Source organism: Amblyraja radiata, chromosome 5, assembly GCF_010909765.2.
Source record: "Amblyraja radiata isolate CabotCenter1 chromosome 5, sAmbRad1.1.pri, whole genome shotgun sequence".
Classification (NCBI taxonomy): Eukaryota; Metazoa; Chordata; class Chondrichthyes; order Rajiformes; family Rajidae; genus Amblyraja; species Amblyraja radiata.
Window position 1 is genome coordinate 113900885 of NC_045960.1, and position 20211 is coordinate 113921095.

Genomic DNA, 20211 nt, shown 5'->3' on the forward strand with positions numbered 1-20211 from the left:
AACTGTAACGTGGCCTCCCAACTTTTATACTCAATACTCTGACAGATGGAAGGCCAATGTGCCAAAAGCCTTCCTAACTACCCTATTTCCCTGTGACGCCACTTTCAAGGAACAATGTACCTGTACTCCTTGATCCCTTTGCTCTACAACACTCCCCAGAGCCCTGCCATTCACTGTGCAAATAAGCACTATATGAGAATCAGAGTCATGCAGCATAGATTCATGCCCTTCGGCCCAACTTGTCCATGACAACCAAGATGTTCCATCTAAGCTAGTAATATCTTCTCTCTGAACCTTTCGAATTCACATTCCTCTCACAATTTTTTTTAAAATTATGAGTTCTACAACATTGACAACAGTGGACTGACTTTGCTCAAAGTATTAGAAACATTTTGCCTGAAAGATTAGTAGGCAAGGTTGCATTGGTGGTATTGTGTTCAGGTATGGGCACCCTGTTATAGGAAGGATCTTGTTAAGTTGGAAAGATACTGAGAAGATTTATAAGGAGATAGACAAAAGTGCTGGAGAAACTCAGTGGGTGCGGCAGCATCTTTGGAACAAAGATAATAGGCAACATTTCGGGCCAAAACCCTTCTTCAGACTGATGCATGGTGGGGGGGGGGGGAGAAGAAAGGAAGAGGAGGAGCCAGAGGGCTGAGGGAGAGCTGGGAAGGGGAGGAAACAGCAAGGGCTACAGGAAATTGGTGAATTCAATGTTTATGCCGCTAGGGTGCAGACTGCTCCTCCAATTTATAAGGATGTTGCCAGCACACGAGAGTCTGAGCTGTAGGGAGAAGTTGGGCAGACTAGGACTTTATTCCTTGATAGCGCAGGAGGATGAGGGGTGATCTTAGATGTGTATAAGATCATGAGGGGAATAAATAGGTGAATGCACAGTCTTTTAATCAGAGTAGGGGCATCAAGAACCAGAGGATATGGGTGTAAGGTGAGAGGGGGAAACATTTTAATAAGAACCCGAGGGATAACCTTTTCCGTACAGACGGTGGTGGGTATATGGAACGAGCTGCCAGAGAAGGTAGTTGGAGCAGATACAAAAACAACATTTGAATGAATGAATGAATAGGTTTATTGGCCAAGTATTCACATACAAGGAATTTGCCTTGGTGCTCCGCCCGCAAGTGACAACATGACATACAGTAACAGTTAAGAATGATACGCAAAACATTAAATATTTATAATAAAACATTGATTAAACATTTAAAAGACATTTGGACAGTCTGAAGATGGGTCTCGACATGAAACATCACCCACTCCTTCTCTCCAGAGATGCTGCCTGCCCCACTGAGTTACTGCAGCATTTTGTGTCTACCATTGATTTAAACCAGCATCTGCAGTTCCTTCCTGGACAGGTAGAAAACTGTCCATACTGACCACGATGCTCCATTTAAGCTACTCCCATCTTCCCTCCAAACCTTTCCTATCCAGGCACCTATTCAAATGTTATTTGGAGAGTAAAGGATTAGAAGGTTATGGGCCAAATGCAGGCATGTGGGACTAGTGTAATAGGGCATGTTGATCGGCAGGGGTAAGTTGGACTGAAGGGCCTGTTTCCGTGCTGTATGACTCGAAGACACTAAACAACTTTTAACCAGAACTCTATCACACATCACTAAACTAGAACCCAGGAGATAATAGTACTCATTTTAAATGGGAAAACTCACCGTTGTAAAATTCATTAGTGTTACATCAATTACAGTAATTCAATGGAATTCATCATTGGGACAAACAAATTTAAATTAGTTCAAAATCACAATTGATCTTAAAATTTAGAGTGCAGTCCATCAAAGAACACAAGCCAAGAAATCAGGCAAATTCAAATAGCTGGAATGATGAAAATAAATTCAGAGAGAAATTCATTCTGACTTACCATTCCTTTCACAATATGTTGTGGAATCTCCCTCTTGTACCTGCATTTGATCATCTTCAGAAGCACCGCCATTCTCATTCACTTGAGCTAATTCAGGGATTACTGGCGTTTGAAACATGTGCATTATAACATCTGCAGCAAAAAAACAAACCTTTACTCCCTGGTGTGTTAGAGCATGACTGTTAATCACACCAAACTGAATTTCTAGTTAAAACACTTCAGCAAGTTAAAGATGATTGGTGAGGTTAGGGCAATGGATGTTGTCTGCTTGGTTTAGGTTTATTAGTGTATGTAGGATAATGTTCATATGTGGGGGGATCGCTGGTCGGCACAGACTCGATGGGTCGAAGGGCCTGTTTCCGCGCTGTAACTCTAAACTAAACTGGTCTGAAATATCTTAGTGTTTTACAATGAACCTGTAAACAATAGTTCAAAACGTTTCCACCAAAACTGTCACAATTGCCAAGTTAAAACTTGTACAAAAACTACATGCTCAGGTGAAATACAATTATTTACACGGCCCTCGAGATCCTTAAATATCCCAAACTGGATTCTTTGAGATTCAGCCTTCTGATTTGTAAGGATTCCTTTATTTCTCACGTTTTCAAACTGAAAGTTGAAAGTGTTTTCCATCTATCATTAATGAATGTTCATTACTTGGAATTTTTATTAACATCAAATTTTAAAAGGAGCTTGTCCTAAAGGTGAAGCCCATTTCAAATACCGAAAACTGCAAAAAACATGCACCCAACTGGATAACCTTGCCAACAGCACTGAAATATTATTGGGCGACAGTGCAAAAGAAGCACTATTTGATGTCAACTGCAGTGTCTGAAAATAAGCAATTTATTTTACTCCGACTATATGTTTTTTCTCTTTTGTTAATTTCTGTAAGGTGTCCTTGAGACTTTGAAAGGCGCCCGCAAATAAAATTTATTATTATTATTATTATTAATGTCGCCAACTTTGGACAGCTACAGTGCCCTCCATAATGTCTGGGACAAAAACCCCATCACTGTACTCCACAATTTGAGATTTCTATTAGACAAAATCACACGTGGTTAAAATGCAGTCAGATTTTATTAGAGGCCATTTTTATACATTTTGGTTTCACCATATAAAAAATACAGCAGTGTTTATACATAGTCCCACCCCATTTCAGGGCACCATAATGTTTGGGACACATGGTTTCACAGGCATTTGTAATTGCTCAGGTGTGTTTAATTGCCTCCTTAATGCAGGTATAATAGAGCTCTCAGCACCTAGTCTTTCCTCCAGTCTTTCCATCACTTTTGGAAACTTGTATTGCTATTTATCAACATGAGGACCAAAGTTGTGCCAATGAAAGTCAAAGAAGCCATTATGAGACTGAGAAACAAGAATAAAACTGTTAGAGACATCAGCCAAACCTTAGGCTTACCAAAATCAATTGTTTGGAACATCATTAAGAAGAAAGAGAGCACTGGTGAGCTTACTAATCGCGAAGGGACTGGCAGGCCAAGGAAGACTTCCACAGCCGATGACAGAAGAATTCTCTCTATAATAAAGAAAAATCACCAAATACCTGTCCGACAGATCAGAAACACTCTTCAGGAGTCAGGTGTGGATTTGTCAATGACCACTGTCCGCAGAAGACTTCATGAACAGAAATACAGAGGCTACACTGCAAGATGCAAACCACTGGTTAGCCACAAAAATAGGATGGGCAGGTTACAGTTTGCCAAGAAGTACTTAAAAGAGCAACCACAGTTCTGGAAAAAGGTCTTGTGGACAGATGAGATGAAGATTAACTTGTATCAGAGTGATGGCAAGAGCAAAGTATGGAGGAGCAAAGGAACTGCCCAAGATTCAAAGCATACCACCTCATCTGTGAAACACGGTGGTGGGGGTGTTATGGCCTGGGCATGTATGGCTGCTGAAGGTACTGGTTCACTTATCTTCATTGATGATACAACTGCTGATGGTAGTAGCATAATGAATTCTGAAGTGTATAGACACATCCTATCTGCTCAAGTTCAAAGAAATGCCTCAAAACTCATTGGGCGGCGGTTCATTCTACAGCAAGACAATGATCCCAAACATACTGCTAAACCAAAAAATGAGTTTTTCAAAGCTAAAAAATGGTCATTTCTTGAGTGGCCAAGTCAATCACCCGATCTGAACCCAATTGAGCATGCCTTTTATATGCTGAAGAGATAACTGAGGGGGACAAGCCCTCAAAACAAGCATAAGCTAAAGATGGCTGCAATACAGGTCTGGCAAAGCATCACCAGAGAAGACACCCAGCAACTGGTGATGTCCATGAATCACAGACTTCAAGCAGTCATTGCATGCAAAGGATCTGCGACAAAATAGTAAACATGACTACTTTCATTTACATGACATGGCTGTGTCCCAAACATTATGGTGCCCTGAAACGGGGGGAGACTATGTATAAACACTTCTGTAATGTCTACATGGTAAAAAACAAAATGTATAAAAATGGCCTTGATTAAAATCTGACAAAGTGCACCACGTGATTTTTTTCTATTACAAATCTCAAATTGTGGAGTTCAGAGGTAAATAAATAAATGATGGGTCTTTGTCCCAAACATTATGGAGGGCACCGTGCATGGATAGGACAGGTGTACCGGGATTGGGACCAAACGCGGACAGGTGGGACGAGCGGAGACGAGATATAGGGATGAGTTGGCCTGATTAGCCGGTTTCAGAGCCGGTAAGGTTCATTTGAGTTCAGCTTGGAATGTGTATAGGGAATTGATTGAGTGACACAACTCAGCATTAACATCCATAACCAATTTCTAGCCCCAATTTTCAAACATCTTAAATTGGCTGTGGATTTACAATGTATCCAGTCAGAATCACAACTTTATCCATTCAGGACGCAGTTCTGAAAGCACAACTTTCTATTTGCAAAAGTAAAATGATGCCAACATGAACTGAAACATAGAAACTAGGTGCAGGAGTAGGCAATTCGGCCCTTCGAGCCTGCACCGCCATTCAATATGATCATGGCTGATCATCCAACTCAGTATTTCATACCTGCCTTCTCTCCATACCCCCTGATCCCTTTAGCCACAAGGGCCACATCTAACTCCCTCTTAAATATAGCCAATGAACTGGCCTCAACTACCTTCGGTGGCAGAGAATTCCACAGATTCACCACTCTCTGTGTGAAAAATGTTTTCCTCATCTCGGTCCTAAAAGATTTCCCCCTTATCCTTAAACTGTGACCCCTTGTTCTGGACTTCCCCAACATCGGGAACAATCTTCATGCATCTAGCCTGTACAACCCCTTAAGAATTTTGTAAGTTTCTATAAGATCCCCCCTCAATCTTCTAAATTCTAGCGAGTACAAGCCGAGTCTATCCAGTCTTTCTTCATATGAAAGTCCTGACATCCCAGGAATCAGTCTGGTGAACCTTCTCTGTACTCCCTCTATGGCAAGAATGTCTTTGATCAGATTAGGAGACCAAAACTGTACGCAATACTCCAGGTGTTGTCTCACCAAGACCCTGTACAACTGCAGTAGAACCTCCTTGCTCCTATACTCAAATCCTTTTGCTATGAATGCTAAAATACCATTCGCTTTCTTCACTGCCTGCTGCACCTGCATGCCTACTTTTAATGACTGGTGTACCATGACACCCAGGTCTCGTTGCATCTCCCCTTTTCCTAATCGGCCACCATTCAGGTAATAGTCTACTTTCCTGTTTTTGCCACCAAAGTGGATAACCTCACATTTATCCACATTATACTGCATCTGCCATGCATTTGCCCACTCACCCAGCCTATCCAAGTCACCTTGCAGTCTCCTAGCATCCTCCTCACAGCTAACACTGCCCCCCAGCTTCGTGTCATCTGCAAACTTGCATTCAATTCCCTCGTCCAAATCATTAATATATATTGTAAATAGCTGGGGTCCCCAGTGGTAAGAAATGACTGTCTTACCAAAAGCTTCTTTAGTACAAACAGTAGGTGAGGGGAGGACTTTAGATGGAGTAGGTTGAACCATGCCAAAAGAGGAGTTTGGAGTGCGAGATAAATTCATGGTTATTCCCAAAACATTTCCTGCAAACAGTCACAATTTAAAACAAATAATTAAATATTTGTAATACTCCATTCCCTTACTTATAAAACTTTACAAAGTCAAGAGGAATATTTCAAAAAGTAACACAAGATAAAATAAAAAAATGTTGGACAGCCTTAAACCTTTCTAATCAGGTATTTAAAAAACACATTCGATGCCAAATGAATAACAGGCTACAAGGAGATAAAAACCTGTTCATTGAATCACACTGAATAAAGGAGTAGAGCAAGCAGTAGAGTGGACACCTAGCCAAAGCAGGTCATGGTGTATAGGAAGGAACTGCAGATGCTGGTTTACACCGGAGAAAGACAAAAAATGCTGGAGTAACTCAGTGGGACAGGCAGCGCCTCCGGAGAGAAGGGACGGGAGACCCTTTGTTAGCCTGAACAGAATATGGGTTGTCTCTCTACAAGCAGGAGTCACTTGCTATAATTACTGTCACAAATATTGACCATCTGAAGCAAATTAGCATCATCAGTAAGGTGCCATGAACATCATTTAATTCAGAGACGGGAAGTGGTCCAAAAACTATCCAATGAGCTGTGGAAGGCAGATTTTAAGAAACAGAATGGGGGTGGCAATAGACAATAGGTGCAGGAGTGGCCATTCAGTCCTTCGAGCCAGCAACGCCATTCAATGTGATCATGGCTGATCATCCACAATCAGTACCCCGTTCCTGCCTATCTAACTCTCTCTTGAAAGCATCCAGAGAATTGGCCTCCACTGCCTTATGAGGCAGAGAATTGCACAGATTCACAACTCTCTAGGTGAAAAAGTTTTTTCTTCATTCCTCATTCTAAATGGCCTACCCCTTATTCTTAAACTGTTGCCCCTGGTTCTGGACTCCCCCAACATTGGGAACATGTTTCCTGCCTCTAGCGTGTCCAAACCCCTAATAATCTTATATGTTTCAATAAGATTCCCTATCACCCCTATAATTCCAGCGTATACTAGCCCAGTCGCTCCATTCTTTCAACATATCACAGTCCCGCCATCCCGGGAATTAACCTGGTGAACCTACGCTGCACTCCCTCAATAGCAAGAATGTCCTTCCTCAAATTTGGAGACCAAAACTGCACACAATACTCCAGGAGTGGTCTCACTAGTGCCCCGTACAGCTGCAGAAGGACCTCTTTGCTCAGTGGCTCAGCAGTAGAGTTGCCGCCTTACAACACTAGACACCCAGGTTCGATCCTGATCTTGGGTGCTGTCTACATGGAGTTTCTACGTTCTCCCCGTGATCACGTGGGTTTTCCCAGAGTGCTCCGGTTTCCTCCCACACTCCAAAGATGTACAGGTTTGTTGGTTAATTGGCTTCGGCAAAATTCAAATTTGTCCCTGGCGAGTAGGATAGTGATAGTGTACGAGTGATCGCTGGTCGGCGCAGACTCGGTGGGCCGAAGAGTCTGTTTCTACGCTGTATCTCTAAAAGTCTAAAGTACAAATCTAAAAGAGGTGTGGGTGGAAGGGTAGGAAATTACAAGGGGGAAATCCAGGAGAATTGGGAAAAGTTGAAATGCTGCGAGGTAACGATAATATGGAGGAGAGAGTAACAATGACCTAAAATCACCAAAGGAATTGGAAGGAATGTTGGAAGTGAAACAGCAACTTCCAGGATAATGGGATTCCAAATGGGAATCAGACTTACCGGCATCTTACATCCTACAGCCCATGAAATACATTCTAATGGGGGGGGAGAGAGAGAGAGCTGGAAGACACAATGCTTCCAAGCTAGTGTGATAAACACTCCATAAGCCACAAGCATAAAAAGGTTTCCCTTACATTCGGTGAATGCTGTTTTGGTGGTGTGATACGAGCTGTTAAAAATGTTCTCCAATAACCATGTGATATTTACCTTCTTTTGGCCTTGAGAAGGAACCCATTCTAGAACTGTTGCCGCTCTCATTCATAACCCTAGGAAAAGAATTAAATGTTGTCTGTTGCACAAACACATTTTATTTAAACAGTATTTGGTATCTGAACCACACAAAAGTTCATCCATTTTTGTTTACTTCATAAGCTGTGTTGTTGCAGGGTAGTTTTATACAAAGCTTGGGGCAGATTCAGTGGGTCTTTACAACTCTGTGGGATCTTGGGAGCAGGAAACATGTTCCCAATGTTGGGGGAGTCCAGAACCAGGGGCCACAGTTTAAGAATAAGGAGTAAGCCATTTAGAACGGAGATGAGGAAACATTTATTCACACAGAGAGTTGTGAGTCTGTGGAATTCTCTCCCTCAGAGGGCGGTGGTGGCCGGTTCTCTGGATACTTTCAAGAGAGAGCTCGATAGGGCTCTTAAAGATAGCGGAGTCAGGGGATATTAGGAGAAGGCAGGAACGGGGTACTGATTGGGCATGATCAGCCATGATCACATCGAAGAGCCGAATGGCCTACTCCTGCACCTATTGTCTTTCGGTAATTTTCTACTGACAGTGTATGATGAACAGTGTTGTTTCCTAAATTAAACACCACACTGCCAGGTCTTTACTTAAAATTCACAACTAATATCATAACGTGGGGCTATCGCATTGATGTGCTTCAACAGAAGCAGCAACTAAATTACCAAAACAAAATGAAACTAAAATGAACCCGAATGGGTTATTTAACTATAATTCTTATAAGCAGGCAAGTGGGATTAGCGTTGATGGGACACGTTGGTCAGTGTGGGCAAGTTGGGCCGAAGGTCCAGTTTCCATGCTGTGTGAATATATAAAAATTAAGCAGAATAGCGTAATTGCTAAGTTTGCCTTTGCGGAAAGCTGTATGGAATTGTTTAGATGAAAAATACTTACTGTTGCTCATTGCTACTTTCATTAGCATTGATAGCCAGAGATCTGGATGGAGGCTCCAACTCTGTCCGTGACTTATTAATGCTACTCTCTGGCTCTCCAAACATTGGGAATGCAGGTTGGCTTCCAAGAGATCTTTGCTTATCATCCATCTTTGGCATCAATAGTGAGGCACCAGGCTGGCATTGCAGCAGCGCAGCTTCTGTGAAACTTGCAGTCCGCACTGGTCTAGCACAGGCACCCAATGATGAATTCTCCTCAAAGTCTTCCCTTCTGCCCGTTCCTTTTGTAGCAGCAGCTGAAGACGGTGTCTCAGCCTTGGTGGGTAACGTCGAAGGTGTAGTCGCCAGCTGCAAGGTATTTTGGGATGAAGTCTGCATAAATATTGGAAAAATTGAGACCAAAAGGTAGTTGATTAGAATGTGACTTTATTGTAATTTATAAAATCATGCAAAATTACTGGGGTAGCAGGAGGAAAACAACAACAAAGTTAACCTGGTGAACCTACACTGCACTCCCTCAATCGCAATAATGTCCTTCCTCAAAGTAGGAGACCAACTCGTTATGAAGGCCAACATGCCATTAGCTTTCTTCACTGCCTGCTGTACCAGCATGTTTACTTTCAGTGACTGATGTACAAGCACACCCAGGTCTCGTTTCACCTCCCCTTTTCCTAATCTGACACCATTCAGATAATAATCTGCCTTCCTGTTCTTGCCACCAAAATGGATAACCTCACATTTATCCACATTATACTGCATCTGCCATGCATCTGCCCACTCACCCAACCTATCCAAGTCACCCTGCAGCCTCATAACATCTTCCTCGCAGCTGACGCTGCCACCCAGCTTTGTTTCATCCGCAAATTTGGAGATGTCACATTTAATTCCCTCGTTTAAATCGTTAATATATATTGTAAATAACTGGCGTCCCAGCACTGAGCCTTGAGGTACCCCACTGGTCACTGCCTGCCATTCTGAAAAGGACCCATTAATTCCACTATTCTCCACAACTGGATCCTCAACCTACTGACCAAGACCCCAATCAGTGAGGATAGGGGACAAATCATCCTCTACAATAATCCTCAACACGGGGTCTCTGCAAGGATGTGTTCTCAGTCGTGGGTGGAGAAGGAGTAAAGAACACGACTGTGCAGCCATATACAAATCTAACTCAATTTACAAATTCACAGACGACACCCCCATGGTGGGCCGGATAGCAAATAAGGATGAGACGGAGTACAGGAAGGAGATTGAGAACTTTGTGTCCTGGTGTCGACGGTGCTGTAGCAGAGAGGGTTAAAATCTTCAAATTCAACCACCCATGTTGAAGCAACAACCAAGAAAGCACACCTCCACTTCCTCAGAAAGCTTAGGACAGGGGTGGGCAACCTTGTTCTGCATAGGGGTCGGAACACATGTCTGTGAGCGGATGGCGGGCCACATCTATCACGTGTACACATGGATCCCGCTCCCATCCCGCCCCGGATGGCAGGCATCAAATCACGTGCTCACAGGTAAACAAAAATGCTGGTGAAAATCAGCGGGTGAGGCAGCCTCATGCAATCCATGCATGTCTCACCCGCTGAGGCTCTCCAGCATTTTTGTTTACCTTTGATTTTTCCAGCATATGCAGTTCTTTTTTAAACGTGTTCACAGAAGGGGGGGGGGGGGGGGGGGGGGGGGGGGGGGTGCCGGCTGCAGTACAGCCAGAGCTCGGCCGCTGCTTGGGGCGCTTAGCCATGCTGCTGCTCGGGGAGCTCGGCGGGCTGGATGATGACGGGAAAAAAAAATCCGCCTGTGGGACTGATGATTTCGGGTTACGGCCCGCATTCGGCCCGGGGGGGCGTATGTTGCCGACGCCTGGCTTAGGAAGTCTGACATGTCCCCAACAAACCTCCAGAACTTTATGTTTTGCTCAAGATTCCGGCATTTGCAGTCTCCAAATCCCGGATAACGGCCATATTTAGTGACCTTCACCCACAATACAGATACACTCAAGGTAGACACAAATTGCTGGAATGACTCAGCGGATCAGGCAGTATCTCTGGAACACTCACCTGCGCTATTTCATGCGTTTGCTCCTCAGTTAACTTCAGCTGCATTTTCAACTGTTCCAGCGTCTGCTCCATTAGTTTGATCTCATCAGACTTGGTGCTGCTGATCAGATTACCTTCGATTCATAATAACAAAAGCAGAAATTATCACTCAAACATTTAATAAAGGTTTAGCCACATGAAGAAAATTAATCACATTTTATAAGAGAACAATATAACTAATAGTAGACAAAAATGTTGGAGAATTGCAGCGGGTGAGGCAGCATCTATGGAACGAAGGAATAGGTGACGTTTCGGGTCGAGACCCTGAAGGGTCTCGACCAGAAACGTTGCCAATTCCTTCGCTCCATAGATGCTGCCTCACCCGCTGAGTTTCTACAATATTTTTGCCTACCTTCGATTTTTCCAGCATCTGCAGTTCTTTCTTAAACAATATAACCAATAGGCAACCTTTTTGTTTAGAAATGGAAACCACAAAAGAATAAAATCAGCTTTCTTCATAAGTGGTAGGTGTAAATCAAAGAAGGTGTAAGGAAACAACAAGCAACTTACTCCGTTCATTCTGTTGCATTTTTGCTATGTAATTCTGAGCTCGTATTTCTTCAAAACACATTTCTCGGTCTCCAGAAAAGAGAACATCTTTGTTGTACATGGCAATTTGCTGCGGTTCATGAGGCGCCTCCTGCGTATTACTCTTGGTTTGATGCGCAGGCTCGGATGTAATTGCAACTCTAAATGGATATTTGAAAGAGGAAGAAAGAAACAAGTTACTTATAGAAATCATGCCATGTGCAGAATAAAACTATTTAAGGGCCTGTCCCACTGTACGAGGTGATTGAAGAGCTCTACCGAGTTTACAAAAAAAACTCGCGGTAAGCACGTAGAATGTACGTAGCTGGTACGTCGGAGCTCGGGGCGCCTCTTAGCGGCTCGTAACGCTAATGGCAGGTACTCAGGAAACGAGGTAAGCTCGTGAAGATTTTTCAACATGTTTCCATGAGAGCCCCGAGTACCTATGAGCAGCTAATACCGTAATTCTCCGAGTTCGAATCAGGGGAAACTCGGGAGAACTCTTGAATTACCTCGTACAGTGGGACAGGCCCTTCAGTCACAAAACAAAAACCTCAACAGAAGAAATCACACGAGATAAACAAAAAAATGGTTAAAACAAAAGTTTTGTTCAGAGAACTAAATTAGTTTAGATTTAGGGTGTCTGGCGCTGTAAGGCAGTAGTTTTAACGCTACACAACCGTGCCACTACAAAGTGTGGCGGTGTAGCCAATTACTAATCATTTCACTTTATCATTCATTCTGTACACCACTGCAGAGCTTACATAGGTCCAGAGAGATGGTGGTATTTGCGATTTACACACTGCCAAGGATAGTGATGGAGACAAACATGACAGTGGTGTGTTAGAGGCTTTTAAATGGGCACATGGCCATGGAGGGAATGGTGGGATATGGATCAAGCATTTAGAACCATGTTCAGCCAAAGTGCTAAGTGTAACATCCATCTCACTCGCCTCCCGACAACTCCACCAACGCAGGAGTTAGTTGCCAGTGACTCCACTGACACGAAGAAAGAGCCGAGAACAATGGCCACAATGATGAAGATGAAGCAGACAGCATTCCAGATACAGTACGTCAGAAGCCGCAACCTCTCTGCAGCCACTCTGTTCCTGTATAGTTACAACACTAACACAGTTTAAGAATAAGGGGTAAGCCTTTTAGAACGGAGACGAGGAAACACTTTTTCTCACAGACAGTGGTGAGTCTGGGGAATTCTCTGCCTCACAGGGTGGTGGAGGCCAGTTCTCTGGATACTTTCAAGAGAGAGCTAGATAGGGCTCTTAAAGATAGCGGAGTCAGGGGATATGGGGAGAAGGCAGGAATGGGGTACTGATTGGGGATGATCAGCCATGATCACATTGAATGGCGGTGCTGGCTTGAGGGGCCGAATGGCCTACTCCTGCACCTATTGTCTATGATCACATTGAATGGCGGTGCTGGCTTGAGGGGCCGAATGGCCTACTCCTGCACCAATTGTCTATTGTCTGCACAACAACATGGAAACGTCCAGGTCTTGCTCTTGCCTACTCACAAAAATAAAGACAAATGCAGTCCAGCTAACAGCTGCCCAATCAGTCTATTCTCAATCACCAGCAAAGTGACAGCAAGGAGTACAATGATGCAATGCTTCCTCTTCAATAACCTGTTGTGGCCAATTGCATCAGGGATCAGATCCAATTTATCTGCAGCCATAATCACAATTTATAACACTGTCATCGTTAGCTGGAAGAGGCTCGCGTGATTCTACCATTCCATTGCTCCATGAATGCCAACCTTGAATGTCAGCTATTCCAAAACTCTGCTGCCCAATTCCTAATTCAATGCAACTTCCATTCATCCATCACATTTACATCAGCTACTTTGTAATAGTGGAGTAGCATTTACATTCAAATCACCATCCTTTTGCTCAAATCTCTCCATACTCTCACCTCTTTCAAGTCTCTAACGGCCTCCCGATGTGGAATTCATTGCCACAGATGGCTGTGGAAGCCAAGTCAATGGGTGTTTTTAAGGCGTAGATTGACTGATTCTGTTGTGCTGCAGCAAGCAAGAATTTCATTGTACTATCTTGCCATAGAGGGAGTACAGAGAAGGTTCACCAGACTGATTCCTGGGATGTCAGGACTTTCATATGAAGAAAGACTGGATAGACTCGGCTTGTACTCGCTAGAATTTAGAATATTGAGGGGGGATCTTATAGAAACTTACAAAATTCTTAAGGGGTTGGACAGGCTAGATGCAGGAAGATTGTTCCCGATGTTGGGGAAGTCCAGAACAAGGGGTCACAGTTTAAGGATAAGGGGGAAATCTTTTAGGACCGAGATGAGAAAAACATTTTTCACACAGAGTGGTGAATCTCTGGAATTCTCTGCCACAGAAGGTAGTTGAGGCCAGTTCATTGGCTATATTTAAGAGGGAGTTAGATGTGGCCCTTGTGGCTAAAGGGATCAGGGGGTATGGAGAGAAGGCAGGTACAGGATGCTGAGTTGGATGATCAGCCATGATCAAATTGAATGGCGGTGCAGGCTCGAAGGGCCGAATGGCCTACTCCTGCACCTATTTTCTATGTTTCTATGTATCTGGGACATGACAATAAAATTCTTGACTTGACAAGATTCTTGATTAGTAAAGGTGTCAGGGGTTATGGCGAGAAGGCAGGAGAATGGGGTTGAGCGGGAAAAATAGATCAGCCGTGATTGAATGGCAGAGTAGACGATGGTCATAATGACCTAATTCTGTTCCAATGGCTTATGAATTTATGAATAGTTCTGGAGTCTTAGTTTTAAAAAGCATTTAAAAGTCACTTAGATAGGTGGAGGGATATGACAATAGACAATAGGTGCAGGAGTAGGCCATTCAGCCCTTCGATCCAGCACTGCCATTCAATGTGATCATGGCTGATCATCCCCAATCAGTACCCCGTTCCTGCCTTCTCCCCATATCCCCTGACTCCGCTATTTTTAAGAGCCCTATCTAGCTCTCTCTTGAAAGCATCTGCCTCCACCGCCCTCTGAGGCAGAGAATTCCACAGACTCGCCACTCTCTGTGAGAAAAAGTGTTTCCTCGTTTCCGTTCTAAATGGCTTACTCCTTATTCTTAAACTGTGGCGCCTGGTTCTGGACTCCCCCAACATCGGGAACATGTTTCCTGCCTCTAGCGTGTCCAAGCCCTTAATAATCTTATATGTTTCAATGAGATATCCTCTCATCCTTCTAAACTCCAGAGTGTACAAGCCCAGCTGCTCCATTCTCTCAGCATATGACAGTCCCGCCTTCCTGGGAATTAACCTTGTAAACCTATGCTGCACTCCCTCAATAGCAAGAATGTCCTTCCTCAAATTAGGTGACCAAAACTGCACACAATACTCCAGGTGTCTCACCAGGGCCCTGCACAACTGCAGAAGGACCTCTTTGCTCCAATATTAGATTCCTCTTGTTATAAAGGCCAACATGCCATTCGCTTTCTTCACTGCCTGCATGCTTACTTTCAGTGACTGATGAACAAGGACCCCCAGATCCCGTTGTACTTCCCCTTTTCCCAACTTGACGCCATTTAGATAGTAATCTGCCTTCGTGTTTTTGCTACCAAAGTGGATAACCTCATGAGTCAAATGATCTGGCTCAGTTTGGCAAGTTAGACATGGACAAATTGGGCTATAGGGGCATTTCGTACTGTGTAACTCTGTCTGAGAGCACAGAATGTCTGCTACTCCAGCATCAACTTTTACTGTAACTGGTGTAAGATTAAAAAATGTCAGCGATTAAAATGTCAGACAATAATTCTCAATTTATCTTTGCCTCCAACACATCTTTGGCAATGGTATCAACTTTGCCTGATTAAATTACTGTGCAGTCATGGGGACCACTAATTATAATTCTAGTTTTAATATAGTTCTTGAAAAGGACGGGACTGGTTGAAAAGTCGGAGTTCTAAATTGGGGTAAGGCCAGTTTTGATGGTGCTGGAGAGGAAGCTTCAGAAGTTAGATTTGCGACTGCTGTTTCCAGGCAAACAGACAAGGGTAAATGGGAGGCTTTGAAACACAAGATAGCGAGAGTTCAGGACCAGCATGTTCCTGTCAGTGAAACATTAAAAATAGGTGCAGAAGTAGGCCATTCGGCCCTTCGAGCCAGCGCCGCCATTTAATATGATCATGGGTGATCATCTAAAATCAGTATCCTGTCCTGCTTTTCCCCCATACCTCTTGGTTCCGTTAGCTCTAAGAGCTAAATCTAACCATCTCTTGAAAACATCTGGTGAGTTAGCCTTCACTGCCTTCTGTGGCAGAGATTTTCAGATTCACAACTCTCTGGGTGGAAATGTTTTTCCTCATCTCAGTCCTAAATGGCCTACTCCTTATTCTAAAACTGTGACCCCTGGTTCTGAACTCCCCCAACATGGGGAACATTTTTCCTGCATCTAGTCTTCCCAATCCCTTAAGAGTTTTATATGTTTCTATAAATGCCCTCTCATCCTTCTAAATTCCAGTGAATACAAGCCCAGTCGAACCATTCTTTCATCATACGTTAGTCCCACCATCCCAGGAATTAACTTGGTGAACCTACGCTGCACTCCCTCAATAGCAAAAATGTCCTTCCTCAAATTAGACCAAAACTGCACATAATACTCCAGGTGTGGTCTCACTAGGGCCCTGTACAACTGCAGAAGGACCTCTTTATTCCTATACTGAACTCCTCTTGTTATGAAGACCATTAGCTTTCTTCACTGCCTGCATGCTTACTTTCAGTGACGTACAAGGCCACCTCTACTTTTCCTAATCTGACACCATTCAGATATCAATCTGCCTTCCTGTTCTTGCCACCAAAGTGGATAACCTAACACTTATCCACATTATGCTGCATCTGCACACTCACCCAACCTATCGAATTCACCCTGCAGCCTCATAGCCTCCTCCTTCTCCTTGCACCTCACTCAGCCAAATAAAGAAATCGGATACTGTAGATGAGGTTCGAGGAGGTGCAAGTGAACCTCTGCCTAACCTAAAAGGACTACAAAGACTAGAGTAGGGATTAACGAGTCCCTTTCAGAATGGTAGGCATTGACTAGTGGGGTGCTGCAAGGCTCGGTGCTGGGATATTTACAATATACATTAATGATTTAGATGAAGGGATTAAAAGTAGCATTAGCAAATTTGCAGACGACACAAAGCTGGGTGGCAGTGTGAACTGTGAGGAGGATGCTATGAGGTTGCAGCGTGACTTGAACAGGTTGGGTGAGTGGGCAGATGCATGGCGGATGCAGTTTGATGTAGATAAATGTGAGGTTGTCCACTTTGGTGGCAAGAACAGGAAGGCAGATTATTACCTGAATGGTGTCAAGTTAGGAAAAAGGGAAGTACAACGTGATCTGAGTGCCCTTGTACATCAGTCACTGAAAGTAAGCATGCAGGTACAGCAGGCAATGAAGAAATCGAATGGCATGTTGGCCTTCATAACAAGAGGAGTTGAGTATACGAGCAAAGAGGTCCTTCTGCAGTTGTACAGGGCCCTAGTGAGATCACACCTGGAGTATTGTGTGCAGTTTTGGTTTTCAAAGTTGAGGAAGGACATTCTTGCTATTGAGGGAGTGCAGCGTAGCTTCACCAGGTTAATTCCCGGGATGGTGGGACTGTCACATGTTCAAAGACTGGAGCGGCTGGGCTTGTATACACTGGAATTTAGGATGAGAGAGGATCTTATTGAAGCATGTAAGGTTATTAAGGGATTCGACACGCTAGTGGCAGGAAACATGTTCCCGATGTTGGGAGAGTCTAGAACCAGGGGCCACAGTTTAAGAATAAGGGGTAGGCCATTTAAAACAATATGAGGAAAAACGTTTTCACCCAGAGAGTTGTGAACCTGTGGAATTCTCTGCCACAGTCGACAGTGGAGGCCGATCCTCTCTGGATACTTTCAAGAGAGAGTTAGAGTTCTTAAAGATAGCGGAGTCAGGGGATATGGGGAGAAGGCAGGAACGAGGTACTGATTGTGGATGATCAGCCATGATCACAGTGAATGGTGGTGCTGGCTCGAAGGGCCAATTTGGCCTACTCCTGCACTTGTCTATTGACTGTCGGGGTAGCTCATCTACTGTATCTTTTGTTCAAGTTGTGGATTCTTGTACATCGGCGACACCAAACGTAGACTGGGCGATTGTTTCGCTGAACACCTTCGCTCTACCTGATCTTCCAGTTGCCAAATACTTTAATTCCATTTCCCATTCTAACACTGACCTTAGATAGACACACAAAGCTGGAGTAACTCAGCAGGACAGGCAGCATCTCTGGAGAGAAGGAATGGGTGACGTTACGGGTCGAGACCCATCTTCAGACTGGTTAGGGATAAGGGAAATGAGAGATTTAGATGGTGATGTGGAGAGATAAAGAACAATGAATGAAAGATATGCAAAAAAGTTACGATGATAAAGGAAACAGGCCATTGTTAGCCGTTTGTAGGGTGAAAATGAGAAACTGGTGCTACTTGGGTAGGGGAGGGATAGAGAGAGAGGGGGAATGCCGGGACTACCTGAAGTGAGAGAAATCAATATTACACAGAAAGGTCTGTGTAGGAATGGGAAGGAGAATTAAATTGTCCAGCAACCAAGAGATCAGGTTGGTTCAGGCGGGCTGAGTGAAGGTGTTCAGTGAAACAATCGCCCAGTCTGCACTGGGTCTCGCCGATATATAAGAGTCCACATCTTGAATAACGGATACAGTAGATGAGGTTGGAGGAGGTGCAAGTGAACCTCTGCCTAACCTGAAAGGACTATCAGGGTCCCTGGACAGAGTTGAGGGAGGAGGTATAACGACAGGTGTTGCATCTTATGCGGTTGCAGGGGAAGGTACCTGGGGAAGGGGGCGGTTTGGGTGGGAAGGGATGAATTAACCAGGGAGTTGCGGAGGGAACAGTCTCTGCAGAAAGTGGAAAGGGGTGGAGATGGGAAAATGTGGCCAGTGGTGGGATCCCGTTGGAGGTGGCGGAAATTCCGCAGGATTATATGTTGTATGCGCCGGCTGATGGGCTGGAAGGTGAGGACTAGGGGGACTATGTTGCAGTTAGGGGGAGGGGGAGCGAGGGCCAAGCTGCGGGGTACTGAGAAGACACACTAGTGAGGGCCTCATCTACGATGGGAGAGGGGAATCCCTGTTCCCTAAAGAATGAGCACATCTCGGATGTCCGGGTATGGAACACCTCATCTTGGGTGCAGATGCGGTGTCCCACACTGACCTTTCTGTCCTAGGCCTCTTCCATTGTCAGAGTGAGGCTAAACACAAATTGGAGGGACAGCATCTCATTTTTCGCTTGAGCCGCTTACAGCCCAGGGATATAAATATTGATTTCTCAAACTTCAACTAACCCCTGTGTTCCCTCTCTCTCCATCCCTCCCCCACCCTAGTCATACCAGCTTTTTATTCTCACCTAGCAAACAGCTAACAGTGGCCTGTTTCCTTCATCATTGTTACTTTTTTGCATATCTTTCATTCATTTGTTCTATATCTCTCGACATCATCGTCTATATCTCTAATTCCCTTTCCCGTGACTTTCAGTCTGAAGAAGGGTCTTGATCCGAAACTTCTCTCCAGGGATGCTGCCTGTCCCGCTGAGTTACTCCAGCATTTTGTGTCTATCTTCGGTTTTAACCAGCTTCTGCAGTTCCTTCCTACACAAGTGTATCCTGGGTCATTGTGAAGCCAGAGTTGACATTGGTGGGCCACTGGCAGAGATATATTTTATCTTCAATATCCAGAAGCACCAGGAGACTGGAGGGTGGCTAATATTGTGTCAACATTTTTTAAAAATTCAGTTCTAACGTGAATTTGCAGTTATTTTGCATTATATTTTGACAACCTTTTATTACTTTCTTTCATACATTCCAAATCAGTAACCCTAAGACATAAATATACTTACAAACTCTTGGACACCGTTACGTAAGTGTTAAGTGTTGATTGATTCCCACTACAGCCATTTTCTATGTTCCCCTGTATTGCCAACAGATACAAATCATAATGCAGCAGGCATTCAGCATGCAGGTACAGCAGGCAGTGAAGAAAGCGAATGGCATGTTGGCCTTTATAACAAGAGGAATCGAATATAGAAGCAATGAGGTCCTCCTGCAGTTGTACAGGGCCCTAGTGACACCACACCTGGAGTATTTGGTCCCTTAATTTGAAGAAGGACATTGTGCAGTTTTGGTCCCCTAATTTGAAGAAGGACATTCTTGCTATTGAGGGAATGCAGCGTAGGTTTACAAGGTTAATTCCCGGGATGGCGGGACTGTCATATGCTGAGAGAATGGAGCGGCTTGTACACTCTGAAGTTTAGAAGGATGAGAGGGCATCTCATTGGAACATATAAGATTGTTAAGGGCTTGGACACACTAGAGGCAGGAAACATGTTCCCGATGTTGGGGGAGTCCAGAACCAAGGGCCACAGTTTAAGAATAAGGAGTAAGCCATTTAGAATGGAGACGAGGAAACACTTTTTCCTCACAGAGAGTTGTGAGTCTGTGGAATTCTCTGCCTCAGAGGGCGGTGGAGGCAGGTTCACTGGATACTTTCAAGAGAGAGCTAGATAGGGCTCTTAACGATAGTGGAGTCAGGGGGATATGGGGAGAAGGCAGGAACGGGGTACTGATTGGGGATGATCAGCCATGATCACATTGAACAGCGGTGCTGGCTCGAAGGGCCGAATGGCCTACTCCTGCACCTATTGCCTATAATGCAAGGAAGATGAACAAACACAATCTCAGCTCGGTTGAACTCTACCTTTGACAATGTTACGTGCACAGCACACTAAACGTCTATCACTAATCTCACGAGAT

The 20211-nt window shown here is 44.2% G+C and overlaps 1 protein-coding gene across 4 annotated transcripts in view; it reads right to left on the reverse strand.

The window, feature by feature from the left end:
- Positions 1 to 20211, reverse strand: part of bub1 (BUB1 mitotic checkpoint serine/threonine kinase) — a 75692-nt gene that overhangs the window by 48860 nt on the left and 6621 nt on the right. For 3 of the 4 annotated variants that reach the window (XM_033022026.1, XM_033022025.1, XM_033022023.1), the window contains exons 4-10: positions 19299 to 19369; positions 11375 to 11553; positions 10826 to 10938; positions 8770 to 9140; positions 7834 to 7892; positions 5840 to 5959; positions 1889 to 2020 (exon numbers count right to left, since the gene is read on the reverse strand). In XM_033022026.1, coding sequence (XP_032877917.1) covers positions 1889 to 2020; positions 5840 to 5959; positions 7834 to 7892; positions 8770 to 9140; positions 10826 to 10938; positions 11375 to 11553; positions 19299 to 19369 — 1045 coding nt within the window. The remainder of the gene's footprint in view (positions 1 to 1888; positions 2021 to 5839; positions 5960 to 7833; positions 7893 to 8769; positions 9141 to 10825; positions 10939 to 11374; positions 11554 to 19298; positions 19370 to 20211) is intronic. The other variant, XM_033022024.1, reaches the window with a different exon arrangement.